Below are 21,864 nucleotides of genomic sequence, written 5' to 3'. Positions count from 1 at the left end.
GCAACTTTTATTGTCCATCTGTGTCAGTCCTGCTGTAGAAGATGCTTGTAAGATTATTGTAAGATTAATTACAATCAAGAACATGCAGAGTTACCTTCTTATTTTACCCAGAGCTTTCTGAAAATACATTCAGATAATTTTTCCCTACTTCCTGATCTCTAACCATATTTCACAAATAGAAAACAACATTAAAAACAAGAATACTGGAGTACCTCACCTCCACTCCATAAAATTTCATTTGTCTGAAATTTTATGTCTGAAGCAATCTCCCTAAATTAAGACAATTCACCCTTGCACAACAACCTAGAAAAACTAGATGCTTGCATGTCAAACAGCTGTCTTCATTACGGTAATATTCCACACCATCAGCAACTTGTTTCTTTGCATTCTGTATGCTTTCCACAGCACACTGAACTAAATCATTTTAACCCTACATTAAATGTTTATATGGTAATTTACAGACTATTTCCTACTGATATTTTTCTTAACCTCCTAACTTATGACAGTGTTTTATCTTCATCTCTTACAGTGTTGGGGGCCTTTGTTCAAATCCTAAAGTTGCACATGCTGAAGTAGTAAGGACAAGTGAAGAAGCACAGAAATATTATTCCATTATACATAGCTTCTATCTTCATTAAAATAGGAACCATAACTGATTAAACCAGGAGAAATCAAAAACCTTCTACCACTGCTGAAAAAAGTCACTTGCTCCCTTCAAGCTGATACTGTATCTTCCTTTATTTTAAAGTCTTAGTTCATTTTCTATCATAAAAGGTGAGATGAACTCTCTACATCAAGCATAGCTCTAGTACCTTCTCAAAATGCACCACAGTCCTAGTACAATACAGTTTGTCTCTTTTCCATTACTTGTCTCCAAATATCCCCTGCAAATATTGGTAACATCTTTTAACAATGGTTTTGTTCTATTTGTGTCATGTAATTGTTATTTTCCCCTTAACCAAAGTTCTTAAAACATTTTTCCCACCTCTTCCAATACAAGACCCTTACCTTAGACAGGTAAGTTTCTATAATTAAGTTCAGTAAAGATACCTAACAACATCATTTACCTCATGCCCCAAATACCGCATCTGCCCCTCTCAATCCCCTTGCAGTATATCCCCATTCAAATGCTCTGGACTTATCTTCAAAGTCAAAAGAAGCTAAGTCCTAAAGACACATAAATAAAGAGGTAGGTCATCCTTAGAATCAGACAGATCATTACCCTCAAGAAGTTGTGTTTCAGTACCAACTAGTATATCACTGTAAAAACCAACTGCAGAGCACAATATTTTTCAACTGTAAACGATTTTGCATTTAGGCCCAACTAAAATCTTTTAGGGTTAAGAATATCAACTCTATAGTAAAAGAAAAAGGAATAAATCAACACTTGAAAACGTCTTTCAGCTACACGTTACCACTTAAGCATCACAGAAATAATATACTGGAAAGAAACAGTTTGGCCTAGTAGTTGTGTATTAACACTGACAGCTGAAGGCTGCTTAGTTTCAAATAGCACGAGTAAGTCCAGTTCTCTACACTCCATACAATTCAAGACTCACACTTTGACTCCTACATCCTTTTTGTAGTCTTCCGCTACAGACAGAACCATTCTCAGTTACAATCCAGAAGTATGTTGGCCTTGCACTAATAAGACCAAATACCTTGCAGTTCTAACCTGAGAGAATACATGCCTATTATGTGCATTACTTACCTATTTCCACAGAAATAACCCTATTTGCTTCTTGACTTGCTGCTATTGTGTAATTCCAATTTGATACTAAGAACCTAAACATTAGAGTACTTGCCATTACTATGCACAAGGGTTGCTCTGAAATTAACGACTCTTATTATATTAGTCCACAGCATCAGAGGAGGATGCTGGTAGCAGGGTAGTAAAGGTTGAACCTTCCCATCAACATTCTGTTGCTTTGCAACAGATGGCAGCAGAGAGGCTTCCTGACCAAGTGGCATCTGATGAAGTGTGCATGAAGCAAAGGGGTATAATTAAATTCCTCCATGCAGTAAAATGGCACCTGCTGACACTGATGCTTGTTGAATGTTTACGAAGATCAAAAACAGTAGATGAGACTACAGCAAGGCAGACGGTGGGTGGAACTTTCAGCAGTAGCAACAGTAACATGAAAGGCAAGCCATGTTCTGGATGGCTACACAGCTGTCACCATGAAATAAAGAACATCTTGATCAGCTTATCTGTGCAAATCAGCTAATGGTGGTGACTATACTGAAAAATATTATGTTTGGCAGCTGAGAACTTGCTCTGTAAGTGTTATTGTGTTCTTTGCAACCACTGTAGCCCCCATGAAAATAAATAGGGAGCCATTACTTTTGGAGTGTCTTACATAACTAAGCATTGTAGAAATCGCTCTAACTGCTGAAAAGCTTACCTTTCAAGTCCTCTACTACAGCTAGGGAAGCAGCCTTTTTATAAAAGAAGACTCTGTGAATGTCTGAGATTCTTTCCTTCAAATCACTGTTGCTTCTTACCCAACCATTCTCTCTCTAAAAGTCAGGTATAAGGTAATGACACCATAACCCTCACCCCAGAGTCTTTCATACACAGGTTCTACACTGGATTTAAAAATCAACATTTTCCTTTGGATTTTCCAATCTTCTTTGATTTTATGATTCTATCTTGAGTTTGTTCCTCTTTTCTACTTCAGCCACATGATATACTGGGAGATTTGAGATTGGTCAGAAACAACTGACAATTTTAGATCAATCACTTATTTTCAAAGTTCAGCATACTTCAACACAACCTCAAGCGTGCAAGATGTATTCAGAAAGGAAGTTTAGAGACAGCATTTCAGTTTGCATTTGGAGTATCTGGAAACCTTTTTCTGTACAGCATGAAAAAGCTTACCAGTATCTCTTAGATTTTTTTAGTTTGTGTTATTATAATTTAATAGAATAAAAAACTGTTCACTCTCCTTCATAGAAACATATATATAAAAAACATAAAAAGCTAAAATAATGAACAAGGTCTTTTTTCCCCTCAATCCTTACAAAACCCACCCTACAAGAAGGTGGCTCTATAATTACAAACTACATCTTCCTAGAACTGCTAGGTAAAGCCAGACTTCACTTTTAAGAGAAACAATCTCCTTCAAAGGAGATTTGAAGGAGGTAACAAAAGAAGCAGGTATGTTCTTACTTTAACATAAGCCTCACCAGTCACTTCTCAAATAAAAGGAATTAGGCCACAACAATGTAAGCAAGGGAACAAGCTGCCAGAAAAATAAGAATCCTGCTTCACACAAGGAACTGGAAGTCAATATTTTTACCAGATGAGGTGGTTGACATATTAAGCTGCAAACCAGTTTTGGAAGTCTTCTTGTTGTAGTGCAAGATCAGGAACTTTAACAATATGTGATCACCTCCAAATCCCATAAGAAGCATGACTTCCTTTGAACAGTTGTTCAGCAAAGGAAAGCATACTAACTTCCTAATATTTTGCTCAGTGATGTGAAGATATCTGTACCACTAAATTAGAGAAATCCCTCTGGCTTCAAATACTATTTTGCTATTGCTCAATATATCAAGACAGATTATTTACTGTAGCTACAATCTAGCAAATCTATCATTTAATCCTTATCAGCTACTCGCCTCCTGACTTCAAAAGTATTAAGCTAAAGGTCAAAGTAAAACAATGCCTCTAAACAAACTATTTTAAAATACTAATGCATATTAAAGGATAAAATTATTTTTGCTCAGGTTACATTCCAATCCTAGACATTTCAAATCAATAGTTATTTACTTTATAAAGCAGTTAAAGAGCTTTACAATTACCAGTACCATTACTGCTCAGAAACATTAGCTACACAAATCACCTTTGACACGTTCATTATGAAAATCTGAAAGATAACAAATGATAACATAGCTTTGTCAACTAACTTCCAAAAACATTACTGCCAGGACTCAGACAATGGAAAATGATTAAGATAGAAAAATAAACAATCAAATGATGATTCTACACTCTTACATGGGGGGAGAGGGACATTCAAAGTAGTCACTCATAGGAGTGCCATGCTCATCATGACTGGATAGTACCTGATCGGTTAAGTACAGAATTAAGAGAGTAAACAGCTTAAAGTTTTACCGTTTCAGTCTCATTTTATGCTTTTCAGTTTGCCCCCTCCACAAAGTAGCCAAGGTGGTTACTACGTAACTTAAAATTTATTTCACAATTTACTCACCCTACATAATTTCAAGCACATTTCAGTTGTTTAATAATCCAGTTAACACACAAAAGCTAGTCTTACAGCCATGGTTAAATGAGATTGATATTATTTTCTGAAAGCAATAAAACTTTTGGACTTGATGAATGCCCCACTGCTTCTTTAATCAACTCTTCCATAAGTTGACACACATTGCTTTTAATTATTTTGTTATTTTAATTAGTTCACAAGAGACTACAAATTGCTAGATACTTAGCATTAATTAATGTGTGCTCAGATAAGTTGTACTATTTGCACTAGTGTAGCACCAGATTCTCATTTGCCTGAAAAGTCACCCATATTTTCTTGGATGTTCATGATGCTGTATGCCCCAAAATTATAATGATTATGCTTTTAAGAAGTGAGATTTAATTGTCCTCAACTAAAACATTTCATAATACTGATAGAACCATAGCATTGAATGATCTCTAGATAGGAAGTTCCAAAACTGAACCTTACAGAAAAAGGTATGATTCGCACTGTAGTTGTTGCAAAAAAGAAGAGGTATTGAGTAAACTGAGAAGGATGCACACAAAACATGAATGCAGATTAACTATCTTTGCTGTAAACTAGTTTGAGCTGTTGTGTTTATCATGGGCTAGAAGATACCTTAAACTATAGCTCAACTGGCATGCATTTCTACTTCATTTTTCAAATACTTAGTATAAGAACTCAGACTTGCCCTTCCAGTATGTTAGTAAACACTATCATTCAAATTATATTTGCAGTCTTACATTTTTATGTGTGACATTCATGAGAAAAAAGTTCTATTGACAGCATACAGCATTCACAGAATTGACAACTCTAACAACTACAAACTTGTTTCCCCTCCCCCCAAACTTTAACATTAGTACAGGGCTCATGACAGAGCTATGTTCCAGGAGCATATTTCATCAACTCAAATGACATTCTGCTAGTTTTCATGATTAAATCCTTACAATAGAAAAATATTTTCAGACATACATAGCCATGAATCAAGTTTCATGTAACATTTAATATTCCGTTTTTAAGTAATTCCATTGTCTGCAAGTACTTTGACATTTCCAATTAACTAGCTCATTAAATAGTTAGAACCGCTGTCCACAAAGGCACTCTATGGAGCAAAGACTGACATGCAGCATGATTACATCAGTGTCATTAACTGAATCATTGCACCTTCTAAAAATGCTGCTATCTACCCAAAATGAATTTGCAGACACTGCTTCAGGCATCCTCTATCTTCAGTTTTGATCTGAAGCTTTCATTCTCATCTCAACCTTTTGAGTGTTCATGTTTAGGTTTATGTTCTTAGGAAGTCATTTATGTTTCCTTTCATGTAGCTTGTAACCTGTCAATACATTTTAATGCTACTTCATATTGTGAAATAGCTACTATTGTGAACTTACTGAAAAGCTACATCACACAAGAAGTTAAATACTTGTTTTGCCCATCTTATTTCATTAGTGATAAACATTAGCACTAATTGATCTGGCTGGTTATACTAATTTAACCAATCCATTGTTGAGTTTGGGAGAGCTCTTTCACAGTTTTACAATGCTATTCAAATACACCTTATAAAGTCAAGGTGTTCTCTCAGATGAGTCACAGTATTTTGTTATACAGATAAATATTTTTCCCAACAGAAAAAGTGCTAAAAAAAACCACACCAGTTTCCTATATTGTGCCACACAGATGAGCAAATAGGAGTTCTATGAAATACGTTACGATTACTATTATCTTAATACTGAGAAAAGCAGACAGTTAAGGGCAATGCACATGCACTGAATACTACCTCAGCTTTCCTAATACAGAGCATCTTTTACTTCTCTGAAGACAGCTATTCCTCTCCCATTAACATCGGTTTCTATTCATTATGGACCAGGTATTGATTATGGTAGCCAAAATCTTACTAAAACATAAACTAAAATTGGACAAACCAAGTTAATCTACCAAGATGTAAATCTCAGAAGCTCTAAGGCAACAAACTCAACCATAAAAACAACCACTTTGTTGCTGTTATGAAGAGTCAGCTTAACCCCAAGTGTTACTGTAGATCTGAACTCCATACTTACCTTCTGTACAATGAAGACACATACTGAAGAGCCACTTGAAGCCTGAAATTTGCTATTTCAATTACTGATAAAAGTTAGAGTTAACATAGTGTTGTTGCTAAGAAGTAAGACTTACCTAATATGTAGATGGTCTTCTGATCACTTCTCTGACCAAGAGAATTAGTCACCTTACAGATATAAGTCCCGGTGTAGTTGTAAGTCAATGGGCTGCTGAACTGCAGAGTATTGTTGACAGACAGCAGTCCTTCAGGCCACTGTCCATCCAGCCTAAAACAAAAACAGTTGGCTATACTTCAGCTGTAAATCTTCAAGACTGAAGCCCTAAAGCAATTTGGTTAAAATGCAGCTTGTACTAGGCTAGTAAGGTACGAGCAAGATACCTACAAATTAATACTACAACTAAGGAGGCCATCTCAAAACAAATGAACAAAACAGCAGAGGAAGAAACTAAATCAAATTGTAAAAGTAGTCAAACTAGGATGAATTTATATTGCTGTCAAGTTAACAGACCTGCCTTTTTTCAGCCACTTCAGCTGTCATACTAAAGAATACTTCTGGCAGTGTAAGCTTATGGGGTTAAAGTTACTAGCACTTCTCAGCAGGAACTGAAATGGTTTCTTCTCTCTCAACCTGCCTTCCCTTGTCTCCAGTATCTGTCTCTACATAACAGCTTCTTCACTCAACGTGATGCTTAGTGACCCATTTCAGGAATCAACTGGTTAAAAAGCACTCAAAAACAAACAAAAAACCCACCAACTTCTCCAAAACTATTTTCCCAAAGTTAACTGAACATAATTGCAATAACTGTAAGAGAAGAATGAAAAAGACACAGACACTGGAACTACTTTAACACAGCTGTCAAGTGCCTATTGAAACATGCCTAATCTAATGCCTAAGATCAATCCTGTTGCATCTCATCGTGCTTTCATTTATTTAACCATTAGAAGTTAACTAGAACTAGATCAAGCATGATAACCAGGCCTGCATACCACACAAGCATTTAGCAAATAAGATTTGATAAATAGCATCAAAAGAAAAGCCACCTCAACACCATACTAGGTATGCTATTAACCTTTGAAGTCTTCCTTTTTTTTCCCCTGAAGACTACTGCCTATAATTTCTTCATCTGTATGAAGGTGATACAAATGATTAGCAATGCATTTTGAGTTAGTTACTCACTTTGAAGATTATGAAATAGTCAATTTGTTACATTTGTAAACATTAGAATATGCTTTCAATATACACAGCATTTTAAAATATTCCTTACAACTTTAAGATGTAAAGACAATATCATACTCGCAGTAATTAAAGCTTCCAGGATACCACACCAGAAAAGTCATGACTTGAAAAACACTACAATAGCACACACTTTCAATACAACCAGTTTTTTTCCTTAAACAACTCAAGTTTTCCTTGAAAAAAAGCATGATTTTTTTTTTTTCCTTAAAAGTTCAACATTCATCAGTACTACAGCTACTCAGGTCAGTTTCATCTTCGCTAAAGCAAAAAAGCACACTCCTACTCCAGTAATTTAAGCCTTTCAAGTATAAGTTAGTTCACCGCTTGCCTTAGTGACTTAATAGTGACCTCTTAAGCTTGAAGTGTTAAAAGCTATGCATGCTTTTTCTGTAACTAATAATAATTATATTGGTTAGCTCTTAAACTCATCTCAAGTTGAAATAAAAGATGAGTACTGAAGAAACAAGCAGTAGTGCTTTTAAGATCCTGGCATACTACTTCAAATACAATTTTTTTGTGTTGTAATCTCTCATCATACTAAATTTAAGTTAAGCATATAGATAAAACATTTGAGTGCAGCCACATTGTTCTGCAATACTCAATATGTCTATGCCTAAGTTTAGGATCAAGTCTGTTACATGATAGTAATGCTTAGTTTTCCCATCAAACTGCCACTTGGTTATTCTCAAGTTATCAATTCCCACTTTTTTTTCCCAACCTTATAACGATTATCATTTTTATATGCCAATCTATAGCTGCCATTGGGAATGCAGGGAAATGGATTACAACTGAAGAACATTAAATATTCCAGTATTTTACCAACAGAAGCACTGTAACACAGCTGCATATGAATTCATATTGTCCTCGCAGAAGTTATTTCTCTGGTTTCTACAAGCGCCAAATCAATTTCAAGTAGCTTGATTTCATTCATCCTCCTCTATCCAATGCCAACTTTGATTTATGTTTACTTCTATCATCATCTTCTGTTTCTAGCCTGATGGACAAGTAAGGCTGCAAAAGCTACACAGCAAATTTCAGAGTAGGGCCATCCAATCCACTTATGCATTAAAAGAAGATATTATTTTGGAATACCCATCTACATTAAGTTTTACCTATTTTAACTAGAGATATACTTTAAAAGCTTAACTTCCATTAAGTTAAATACAGTATTTATCAATCTCAGCAATTACTTAAACACTCTTCAAAACCATAAGTCCCACAGTTCAGTAAAGAGTAGCTGACCCTCTCAGCTGCAGTTTACAGATTTTAAAATGCAAGGATTGATAAGTCTTTTTAAGCTAATCAAGTAGTTGATTTCCTACTAGATCTATCAAACTGCCAAATATAATGCAACATACAGGATATACTAATTTAACTATCAAAGATCTTATTGTAATGGTAACAATAAACTGCAAGCTTGTGAATGTCGGAAATATGTACCCATCCATATTCACAGAATGATAGAATAGCCAGGGTCAGAAGGGACCTCAAGGATCATGAATCTCAAACCCCCTGCTCCACCCCACCACAGGCAGAGCCACCAACCTATACATTTAATATTAGACCAGGCTGCCCAGGGCCCCATCAAATGTGGCTTTGAATACCTTCGTGGATGGGGCATCCACAACTTGTCTGGGCAGCCTGTTCCAGCACCTCACCACTCTCCTGGTAAAGAGATTTCCTCTGACATCCAACCTAAATCCTCCCTCCTCCAACTTAATAGCAGGATAAGGGGAAATGGTTTTATTCACCCTTTCAAAGAGTTGACTCCCCTTCCTGTTCATAGGGTCTCTTCAGGTACTGAAAGGCTGTAATTAGGTCACCCTGCAGCCTTCTTTTCTCCCGGCTGAACAAGCCTGGCTCCCTCAGTCTGTCCTCATAGGGGAGATGGCTCCAAACCTCTGATCATCTTTGTGGCCCTCCTGGATCTTCCCCAACACAGAAATCCTCTAGTCTATTGTTAGAAAACTGGTTAACACCATTACATCCTACCCAACGCAAGTCACGTTGTCTAGTTTACAATACCACTTCAGATTACACCACCACAATCAAATTACAAGTCTTTTTTTTTTGTCAATATTTACCTGGTCCACGTGAATTCCATAGGTAATGGATTTGCATCAGCATTACATCTGAGCTGAACATTTTCTCTTCCAATGAACCAGTTTCCATCATATCCAGTTACTGAAACTTCTGGGGCATCTGCCAAAAAAAAGAGCTTACCGTATCAGTAACCACAGTATTTTCTTTCTACACAAACTGAGAGTAATGATCAACTTGATGCAAAAGGCAGAGGCTTTTCAGTTTTGCTGTTCTAGTTTTAATTTTTAAGAGCCACAACCACTAGAAAAAAAAATAAAATACATCCCTAAACCATAAGCACAACGCATAACAGTGGATTAGAAAGGGCATAATAACATTGTTTTAACTGGTGCAGCTGTTCCACTGCATTTTTATTTATTTATTTTAAACATAGCACTTGACTAAAGTGAAAGAAATACAAAAGGAAAGAATCAATTCTGCATTCTTTTCATGTTTCTTGGTAATTCAAAGCTACTTCTCACTAGTAAGATACAGCAAATGATCAGAAGCAGTGTTTTGAAAAAGCAGTGTAATTAGGAAATCAAGAAGTTCACACCTGCCAGTTGAAAAGGTTAACCATTATCCACTGCCATTGTAATGTGCAACTATGTTGTTTTGCAACTAAAAGCAAGAGGACCACTTCAGACAAGTGAGAGAGACCCAGTGGAATTATTTGAACTGAAGAAAGAACTATCGTTATCCTCTATAGCAGCTCCTACAGCAAAGACAAAGCAATATTTCCAAAAGCTGCAAGTGGAAGGGAAGAAAAGACTACAACAATCTCTGATACTCATTTGCTCTCAAGCTGCCCAATGTACGGTGGCATTGCAGACTCTGAAATACATGCTAGCAGTGACTTTCAGCTATTAAGGTCTACTTGATTCTCTTAATGAGAGCTTCAATCTCATTCACTGTCAGGGCAAGTAGTCTTTGCTTTTGCATCACTTAAATCTGTGATACCATTTCAACAATAAGACAGAGATTATAACTGATCTGCATGTCCAAATGAACAATTGCTCTTTGGTGCTAAGAAAGAACAGATACTCGTGTACACAAGACAATAAGTGTTCATCCTTTAAAAGTTCAAAGTCTTCATCTACCAAGCGTTAAACTACCCATGTAAGAAAGCTGTCTCGAGTCCTGGACAGTAACATTATTTCCAGAAAGAGGGGAATAAGGTGCAGCAGCAAAGGCTACCTCAGTTCAAGGCAGTTTCCTTTCACAAACTGAACAAAGCTTTGCCAAACAGAAAAAATGTGTGAGAAACTTCAGTCACACACCAACATAAATAAGTTCATGTCTTCCAGTCATGACATTACTTCCCACTATACTGTCAGCCTTCAGCTGTATGCTGTTTTGAAGTCCTTTAATCATAATAATATCACACAACAAATTAAAAACAACTTATTTTGGTGTTTAACAAAATTGCTTCACAAAATAAACACTCCTAAGCCTTATTTTTTTAAGCAGTTTTAATCTAAGCAGAGCCGTAAACCAATTTGCATCATATTCATGTCTTCTAAAGACAATTTAAAACAAATCTGTTAAACAAGTCCAGTACATGAACAATTTAATGTTGAGTTACAAGTACTGGTACTGAATGTATTAAGATCTTGTATTCTTATGCAAATAAGGAAAAAGCTTTATGTACAATTTTAAAACTTACTGAACACCCTCCTCCCTTAGTCATACTTTAAACTCATAATTACAATCATGAACCTCTATTAAATTTCTGTAATACTGATGAAATCGAAAGGTACTGTCAACAGTTTATAGACCAAACCTGGTAATTTTTTCATTACTGAGTATCACTATGAATAATATGTTCACCCATGAGCCAGCATCTCAAACAAACTTAATGCTATTTTAGCTTTCTTACTAAACTTCTTTTTTAATTATGACAAAAACACTAGACTTTTACCCCTGGCTGATTCCTTACCACATGCTTCTTTAAACATTTTTATTTTCTCTTTTTTCTGATGAATTACATGTTCAACACTTCCTTATCAAACCTAAACACACACACACACACACAAAAAGACAGTAGTTATAGTAAATTCATCAAGTAGTAACAGCTACTGAAGAATACTTACACTGTATATCTAGCACATGAGAGAATCTTATCTCCTTTTCCAAAGCTGGGTGCCTCACAATACAAGTTATTCGTCTTCCTCTTGCAAATCGTGTAGGAACGATAGTATACTGACTTATGACTGTCACAGTTTCATTTGGAAACAGGGTGGAGCTGGATTCCATTTCACCAAGACCTCCTTCCCAGTCAATCTCTGCAGCAGGTTTTCCAGTGGCTGCTGTACAAATGGCTGCTATCGTTTGATTTGCACCATCAATTAGAGGGTTTGGTCCTTTTGTTAAGCTCACAACAGGTTCAACTACGGGGGGAAAAGAAAAAGGCAATATATAAATAAGATCAAATCATTATCAAGGATGAAAACTCTGCAATGCTTTGGCCCACTAATATTGCGTTTGCCCATGACTTGAAGTTTAATGCTGCTCATTCGTTAATGCTCTGACAGAGAGCTCCAGAGTTGTTAGGCTCAAAACACAAACTACAGTGCTTCGCTGCCAGTGTCTGACAACAAATATATCTATTTGTTGTTATGTATTGGATTGAAAATATACTCCTACATTAAAGAAAGCCTGGATTCTACTGCAAAGTACAGTACTATATTTAAAGGATTAATCTACAATGACATTCTGTGTATTTCAAAACTACTTAATTCAGTGTCCTAACACCAGACATTACAAACCTAAGTTTCTCTCAGTTCTTAAGTGCAACAATTCAAGCAAATTCCAGGCTAAAAACAAGAGCAATCAAGAATTGCCTTTCTGAAGAAGATACAAAGTCTAAACACATACACAGTGCAAACTTGAAATTGCTCATGTGTATAATTTACAGAATTTTTGTATGTAAAATTGAAAATGTATTTACAGACGCTATCAGCTATGAAATTTAAAAACCTGACCTCAATACTTTGTCCAAGACTCAAGAAGCTCAACTAGAAGAACCTGACTTCCTTGCAAATCCATTGCTTGGCCACAGGTTTAGAGACTTAGGGAGCAAACTTCTTCCTAGAACAGAAGCTACATTACTGATGTATCGGTCTGCCACAGTCTGTAAGCCTTTAAGAATTACTCCTTCCTGTTTCAGTCTTCTATTTCAGCTTAACAAGAATTATACACCAGTTATGACTTAAATCCACAGACCGTCTTCTGCTTCTGATAGGAACTAAGGTTTTGTGTTTTATGATGGTTCATCTCCCTTTCTAATACCGGAACATCTGGGCTTCTCAGTAGTACAGCACCCTATTACAAGATCTTTGCGCATTGATTCAGTTAAGATGAGCTCTCCAAAGTGAAGTCACCACTACACTTTACAAACCACCTCAGTGGAACAGTCCTCAATTACAAAAGCAATGGCAATTCTTTCCACTTGCATACTTCTCAATACCCCATAGAAGAGGTTTAGTTCACAGCAATTCTTCCAAAAATCCTGAAGCTAGTGCACATTAAAATGCAATAAAGCACACTTCACAAGAGCTGGCAAGATATTCAAGATAACAAAACCATGAAAGAGATAACAGAGTAACAAGTTATTTTTGCTAGAGTGGATTCACTTCTAGAATCAGTATGACTGCTTTCTAGTCAGTCTATACCACTTCTCCACCACGGAAGAAGTTTGATTCATCCAGATACACTTAAATGAAAGATCACAACTAAATGGATAACACTATCCAAAAAAAATCTGTTTTCTATGCTTAGGATATAACAAGTGCTTGAAGAATATACCTCAAACTGAAGGCTGGCTGTTGTTTCAGAAGGAACACCAAGACAGAATTGCTTTCTGCATCATTTGTCTTACTGCCTTTCCTGCTGTGCTAAGTAAATGACCCTACTGAAAATAAACCAACAGCAAAAGTTCTTCCACCAAATTCTACATTTGCTGTTTTAGATTTGCAACATCTGTAATGAAGCTCCTCTTTCAGTTTGATATCCTACTCTCCAACTACTGAGAACTGAAGCTTTCTGTATTAAGCTTGGAAATTTGCACTGGTGTACATAAGTGTTCTACTGTCTGGAAAAGCATTTAAAACCTAGCATGGAAAACTTAACTTACAGTTTTACCATGTGGCACGTGATTTCATTTCTCTTATTTAGCATCAGCATTTTCCCCTTGCTTTCCCAAATCACTAGCAACAATAACCTCTTAAACAGCTTTTGTAGAAGCTTTACCTTTTATTATTTAAACACAGAAGTAAACACTCAAAGCTACATTTTGTGCCTCGTAAGCATAAGGATAATCACCTTTAATGTACTATCTTCCAAAGCCCCTCTCCTCACCCTGTCAGAAGGTCTCCATCAGAGCAAAATCAAAAAGCTTCACCATTAATATTAGGTTTCTCTGAAAACTTTCCATCTGAAAATTCTGGCAGATGGAATGAAAATCTTCATCTATTTTATCTCTTTGAACTTTTCTTAAAGATAAAACTCCATAATTTCTCCCACTGTTTATGAAGGAGTAGTTATTAGTTCACATCTTTAACACTGTATCTCTAAACGCAGAATAGATTACTTAGTATGACACTACACTTATTAAACTCATTAAAATAAATTGTCTTTGAATACCCAGTGCCAGAGAACAGGATACAGGATTTTAAAAGCTTAGTTTCACCTAATACTAACTTTCCTTCAAATTGTAAGCTTCCTTTCTCAGATGATGTCAGATAATTAAGAGTGAACAGCTTCAGCTCAGAGTAAGTCTCCCACTCACCAGAAAGATAAAACTAAAGTGATAAGTCACTCAACTTGATAAAATAGAGCTCTTTCTTGTCCAAAGTGCTTTGGTGCTTTATTGTTGCACGCTTTAAAAGTGTTTAGTCACATCTTCCATAAATCATGGCTTTTGAACTACATACCAACCAACTAAGAGAAAAATGAGGTTGTCTTTCACAGTCACTCCACTCCAGCAAGCCAATTAACAGTAGAAACTGAGCTACTCATTCTGTAGCTTTTCAGGTTGTCTTACTTACAGCTTAAGAAAATTATCTTCTGAATGAATCCTTAATTACAAGGGTCTACTGCCATCTCCCAGTTATGCTTTTCACATTGGGCAACTAAGAAAAAAAAAAGATGACCAAAAGTGGATGTAGCAAGGAAGAAGCTGAGAAAGTAGTAGAGAAGCTACTTCCACCATCAGTAGAAATATTATGTCCCATTATACATGATTCTGTGATCATGCTCTGCTCAAGTGAAATAGAAAACATGGCAGCGGCAATATTTACCTGAGGGGTAAAAAAAAACCCCAAACATTTCTACAAAGACTCAAAAGCAGAAGGGACTCGTTTCTGCAGGATAAAACCTGATTTTCACTCATAGAAGGCAGTTCTTACCTCTGCTTTTTGCAGTTCTGAATTCTAGCTTAGCAAGATAGTGGGAATAAAAAAAACAACCCAATTTTTAAATCATCATATACAGTATTTGATTAGCTAGCAACAGAAGTACCTCTGCAAGCCACCCTTCTATACACCATCTCTTATTTCTTCGAACATCATTTTGGCCAGTTTAGTCACTATCATGAGAAATGGAAGGCATAGAACATACAGTTTGACACACAAATCTCTTTTTTGCTCTAGCTAATAGAAGCTTGAAGAACTATAGTTTTAGATAGATTAATAGCCTCTCTAACCCGAAGTTGATTTACATTTCTTCATCTTACCTCTCCTTTTACAGCGCATTTCCTTAAAGCAACAAAATACTAATCAAACAGACTAAACGAAGTCACTGCATTTGCATCTGTTAAACTTCAGAACATAAGATAGAGAGAGGTTCTAAATACCAACTTAAGTGATCAATATATGTGGCAAAATATGACATAATTTTGGAGTTACTTTTTCCTCAGCCCCTCTGTTTTACATTTTAATAGCACCTACTACTAGATTAAATTAACATGCCAGCTATAAGTAGTAAGCAAATCAATTCCTTACTAAGTAGGAACCAGGAAGTAAAAACGTAATGTTTCTAGTGGAAATAACCAGTTTCAGCCTCAGCTGGACTTTCATCACTCATGGGACAAATTTTTAGAACAGCAGGAAAACAGTCAAAGCTGATTAAGTCACATCACAATTTTAAGTTCTGATTAGAGCTATTCTATGGCTTAAAACAGATCTGTGCTTCTGGTTGTTGAACTCAAACAACTGAAACCCCAGAAGACCACTCCAAACCATCACTCCCCTACTGCTTAACTCTAAGCATCACTGTAGCAAAACATTGTCAGAAGAACAGAAAACACTGAGGTAGAGTAAATCCCAAGTTACCCAGCCTTACGTGCAAGCTAAGCATTTGCTAACAAGGATGGAAAAGCAAGCAGTTAAGACTGCAAATTAAAGGAAGAAAAATAGACTCAATTCCATCAGGAGATGCTTGACATATATATTTTTTAGACCTCCTAATACCCCTATCCTACTTCCATAGGATATCCATATGGATATATCCGTACCCATAACAGCTAGTCTTCTGTTGAACATTTGCTACCCAAATATGCATGTTTGTTACTAACTTCTATCAGTATGAAATCCATCTTGGCAAAGAATTGGATGAGGTTTTAAAATTCAGAGGTCAACACCATGCCACTCTGACAGGCTTACAACTATCAGTAGCTATCCACATCATTAAGAAAAAAGCCATGACAAAGACCACTATCCCAGACATACTACACATCATTTATCCTAATAAACATTGTTAAATACAACTTATCAAGCACACTGCAGTCCTACATTTTTAAATGCAGAACAATGAGCACACAAACCATACATTTGCTTTCCAAGTTGCAGGGACTCTTTGCCCTTCAAAACACACAAGATTCAAAGGGGCAGAAACAGACAGCTGCTGGTAAGGTGCTATTAAAAAAAAAAATCAAAAGACGACCAAACCAAAGAGGTGAGGGATAGCAATAAGAACCTCCCAGTGTTTAGTGATAGAAATGAACCCTAAAGCTGAGAGACTGCTTTAGTAACTATGGAAGTAACTGCTCATCACAGACAAAATCGTAACAGGTAAACTAGAGGCAGGAAAGAATCTGATGACTACATGTTTTGTATCAAACAAAGCTTCCTTAAAGAAGTTAATGGTATTAAACTGGATTAAGTCACTTGCTTTGATGCATCTATTTTGCCCCACCTTGTGGTGGAGTTCAGTTTATATACTATGTTACATCTGATTTATTCATAGGGTGTTCTGCTATTTTGAAAGACATCAGAAACCAAGAATATCCTAAACAAACAAACAAAAAAAATCAAAATTTATTTACAGGAAGAGTCACTGACAGTCAACTTCGCTGTATAAAACAGCACCTGACTATTTGCAATGGTTATATAAATAACTGGATTGTTAGACGATTACAAACTCATGACAAACATTCTAGTTTACTTCACATTACACACCTAAGTTAACCAGTATTGGTCCTTCCAACAGATCACAAACAACAATACAGAACTCTCAATGAGGTAGACAAAATTACTTTTAAAATTGAAGTTTATATAAAGCTTCACATTAGATAACTACCTAACTACACAAGGACTTGAATTCCTGGAAAAAGTCTGAATACTACTACTTTACAATTGCAAGGTGTAGACAACAACTTATAATACAAACCCTAAGTACCATACTAGCAGCAAACTTAGAAGGGAATGAAGACTAACACTGTCTTCAGTAGCTTCTCAGCAAGTACACACACAGGTCCCTAGAATCAGTATTGCCTCCAGTTCTAAATACTAAAAAGCACTGTCCAAATGTCTGGATTAACAAGATACCTATAAACGACCAAGGTACCTATAAAGGTACCAAGATACCTATAAAGGACAATCAAAATATAAACTCTTCAAGAAGTAAGGCCCATAAGACACATCAATTGACACTGTCAATGAAGACAGTAAGGACATCAAAACATTTGCTTCAAAAGACAAGTGAACACATTTTTGCCTAGCAAATACATTAAAAGTAAAATGCAATATATCAGTAAGTTAACAGAATTTCACAAACAAGTTGGTGCTACTCATTTCAATTCCTTCCCTTAAGTTTACTTACCTAATACTGTTACAGTTACTGATGACTGTGAATTTCCAAGAGGGAATGTAACAGCCTTACAGATATATTCTCCTGCATCTGAAAAGCTTACATTTTTTAGGATGATTGTTGCATCAGTAAGTGAGTAGTTTTTAAATGACACTCTTCCTTGGTATTTTTCTTGAATAGAAATTCCATATTCAGGATGATGAACGGCAATAGTCTCTGAAATTTTACCGTAAATCTTCTCCCAAGAAACTTGTGTTATTGTTTCATTTATGTCAATTATGCATTTCAGTGCAACCTTCTTCCCCCAAACTGCTGTCACATGTGGATCAACAACTGGTCCAGCTAAGGCACCTAAAAAAAAAAAAAACAACAACACACAAAGGTGTTAGTTAGTACATAAGAAGGCCTTCACATTAACCCTTCATCATTTAGCCATTTAGCTTACCTTTAACAAAGAGAAGTCCTACCTTCCTCTGAGAAACTATATTCTTTTACCTGACCCACAATCACGTGGGAATACAGCTTGAACTTAACAAAAGTTTGCCTCAGGAGAAACCAAGCTAGATGCAGATCCGCCATACATCTGAGAACACAAATGTCAAAATGCACCACTCCATAAAAGTTACCTGAAGATCACATAACTAGTATACCAATCTTCCAGCAAGTTAACTAGTTACAAGCATGGCATATGTTCACATTTACTGGAAAACATTCCAACAGGGTATTTTTGCAGTTTGATTACTAACCTAGAGCATCAGGAAAAAACACTTCAGTTATTTCTGCTTTCTTAAGTTAATGCTAATGAAGACCACCTAACAAGACAGACATAATTTAAACCTCTTACCACTTATGATACCTACAGATCCTAGATCCCCATGAAAATAAGCATCATCACACAAATACGACTTTTCTGACACACTTCGGTGCTGTCTTCATACTACACTTTTTCTGTTTAAAACCTACAGTACTTTCAGAAGTAGCAACAGCACTTTGAGCTCAGCATCATAAACCACCTCCTTTCAAGAAACCCACCAGAGAATACAGTTTTTAACCACACAAAGTTCATTAAACCACAAGTTCAACTTCTTTTGCTAAACAAACACTCCAACTTCAGTCATCCATTCTAGTAAGCTAATAAAAATCAAGCTGCAAAGTCTTAGTCAACACTGAATTTATTTGTACTGTACTCAAGTTTTAAAAAAAAGCTCCTTTAAAACTACTCTGCATTTCCCAATTTTTCTTTAGTTGTCAAATCAGTACATGGACCATATCTTGATTAACTTCCTCAGTAGCAGTGCAAACTTTAATAGCCTGGTTTTCACATGCAAGGCAGTCATTCCAATGGATACAATAGCCACCATCTTAGTCAACAAGCCTCCGTAAAATACAAATACTGTTTCTGGAAAAAGTCATCTATACATCTTAACATGAATCCATCCTTGGAAGGTTTCTATTTCCAAACAATTTTTCAGTGCTCAAATCTTAGCTAAGTCAATGAAGTAATTTGAATGAGTGATAAAAGATTCAGATAAAGACTTCTTTCAGTCTGCTACTGACATTAGTCAAGAAATCTACAAAAACATTAAGTAGCACAAATAAATCAAACTAAAACATAACTAGAAACACAGATAACAGATGGGCCAGTCACTGGGAAAGGATAAGGGGAAAAGCAGTCAGAAATTTCAAAACAACTTTCAAGTAGAGAATATTTAATACTCAATCTACAAGTAATAAAAGAATGTTCTCTCTACCTTTTCCATACCTCTGTAACCAATATACACCACTGAGAATGCTGCCCTCTCTCACGTGTCTACGTAGACAATTGAAATTTCTCTTCAAATCTTTCTCAATGTGTTATTACTACATTTAAATCTAAAATGAGATATTTGAACGTGAAAGATGATTCTGAAGAATAACTTTTATGGTATGTAGAAGGCTCATAGATTTCTGAAATCTCAAAATATAAACTAATGTATTTCAGAACATACTCTGTACTGCCATTAATGTAAGAAAATAGTTTTGTTTAGTTTGCGCTGAATCTTACACGGTACTGAATAGAATGATCAGCAGTATTAACTGCAACAAACCTAGAAAAGCACCTGAAGGAGAGTTACACCAAAGCTGCTTAGACTTCCAGCAACATTAAAAAGACTTATTCTACTTGGTAGCAGACAAACAGTCTCTATTTAAATTGGATTCAGATTTTTTGTTGTTTTGTCAGGTTGATATTTTTTTTGGCTAAAGTCTACTTCTAATAATCAGACGCATTAGCTACACAAAGATGACCACGGCACATTAAAGAAAACACATACTGCACATTGATACTCAACTAACCATTACTCCTTCTTTGGAGTTGTGAAAAAGAACCTCTTTTTAACTACCAATACTTCTAACAGCTCATTTGTGCACTGAGAACATTGTGTAATTTCTTATATTGATCGCATGGATATTTTCAGCAGTGAAGTTTTGTTGTTGTTACTCTCAAGATTTACAGGCTTTCAGGAAGAGGCTTTAAATAGACCTCCAGCCACAGAACATTCATCAGTTATATTCTGTTCTTCATTTACCTGTTCCAGTAAAAGAGCCAACAGAACATTAACCTCAATTTTACATGTTTATTTTGCTTTTGACACATTCTAACTCCAAATACAAAAACCAACCCATCTATACTAATCCAGTTTTTCTATTAAGATCGTTCTAGAAATTTCACATACAAGACTTTTTCTTTTCCAGACTCCGTAATACACTGCTGAAGCGTACACAGCACATAACTTCACTTTGTACTTCCACTTGCATTATCAAACACAATATTCTACTTTCACTGTAGACTGTTGCTCACTTCAATTGCAAACTCCCATCTTACAGCAAGAGTCTACATGCTTTTACTTTGGACACACTCCATGTTTTCACGGCTGAGAATAATAAATACCAGGGAAGCCAGCAGGCTCTCTTTGATTACAACACAAGGTTCATCATTATAAACAAGTCACCCAAAACCTAACAGTTAATGTATGATTTTTAGGAATAATAACCTTATACAGAACAAAGCATACAGTTGCACTAGAAATTTTGAGACTTTTATTGGAAAACTGTTAAAACATGAAAAACTAAGTATTTCTCATTCAAGTAGACCAGTGTTTGAATGTTAGGTCTGCGCAGAACATGAAAGTTATGACCATGCAAGACTCTGCTCCCCAAAAAAGTAACAACTTGTAGGAAAAAACAGACTTCATTTACTTCATCATGAGGAAGATATTGCATATAGTCAGTTCCATATTTCAAGCAATTGCAATTTTCATTAATTGCCAAAAACTTCTGACAGAAGCTTTTAGATACCACTGAGGTTTAGAAACACTGTAATGCCATGCAAAACTTTTCCAGACATAACTACAGATAAAGAAAGAGGTCTTTGTCATATGGACTTACAGTCATTTCTTACACGGTATCCTAAAGCAGTAATAATCCACTGATGATCACATGCACACCAGTTTAATTCTCAGTACTAAAAGACAAATAAGAGTAGACAAGAACCACACAGATTCTATTCTTGTATTTCAGAACTTCAAGATTCTGGGCCACTTCTACTGGTCACTAAATGTTTTCATGACTGTTCAGGATCAATAGCTCCTTGCTAACAGTACTTCCCTTCCTATTCTTTTAAGGTCATATTCTGATGCATGCTATATCCAGCTCCTCTTAGCTAAAGAGAACAATTAAATGAAATTAGCACTTCCAGTCAAATGAGTCAAAGCAACTAAAAGTAATTTATTTTGTTTGGTGAAGAGGTTCTACTGCCTTCTGACAGGCAACTTGCATTAACCACAGAAGCTCAGAGCTGACTCTACCTCAAGCATTTCCACACAAGAAATCCCAACTCTTAAAGTCACCTGTTTTAAAAATAATTTAAAGGAAGACAAACATCCAAGTTACTGTCAAAGAGCACTTAAAATTATCATAAGCTCTTATTGTTCACCTTCACTGTTTACAGAAGAGATTAAAACAGTGCACATACTGAAGACAGTTTATTAAAGTCATCTGAAAAGATTCTGAAGTATGGCATCATAATCTTATATGCATCACTTGACGTTTTGATGTTAGGCTTAGGATGGCTATAAAGTTTGTTAAATAAACCAGCCGACTGCCTTCCAAAAAGACTACATAGAGGTAAT

General features: G+C 35.8%; 1 protein-coding gene across 4 annotated transcripts in view; it reads right to left on the bottom strand.

Moving 5' to 3' along the window:
- NECTIN3 (nectin cell adhesion molecule 3) overlaps positions 1–21,864 on the bottom strand; it is a 54,729-nt gene that overhangs the window by 17,355 nt on the left and 15,510 nt on the right. For all 4 annotated transcript variants that reach the window (XM_015878165.3, XM_015878155.3, XM_085546651.1 and 1 more), the window contains exons 2-5: positions 17,708–18,046; positions 11,701–11,997; positions 9,610–9,727; positions 6,402–6,553 (exon numbers count right to left, since the gene is read on the bottom strand). In XM_015878165.3, coding sequence (XP_015733651.2) covers positions 6,402–6,553; positions 9,610–9,727; positions 11,701–11,997; positions 17,708–18,046 — 906 coding nt within the window. The remainder of the gene's footprint in view (positions 1–6,401; positions 6,554–9,609; positions 9,728–11,700; positions 11,998–17,707; positions 18,047–21,864) is intronic.

This window comes from Coturnix japonica, chromosome 1, assembly GCF_054131305.1.
Source record: "Coturnix japonica strain WE chromosome 1, WE-NBRP24, whole genome shotgun sequence".
NCBI classification, from domain to species: Eukaryota; Metazoa; Chordata; class Aves; order Galliformes; family Phasianidae; genus Coturnix; species Coturnix japonica.
This window is presented reverse-complemented; position numbering and strand designations above follow the sequence as displayed.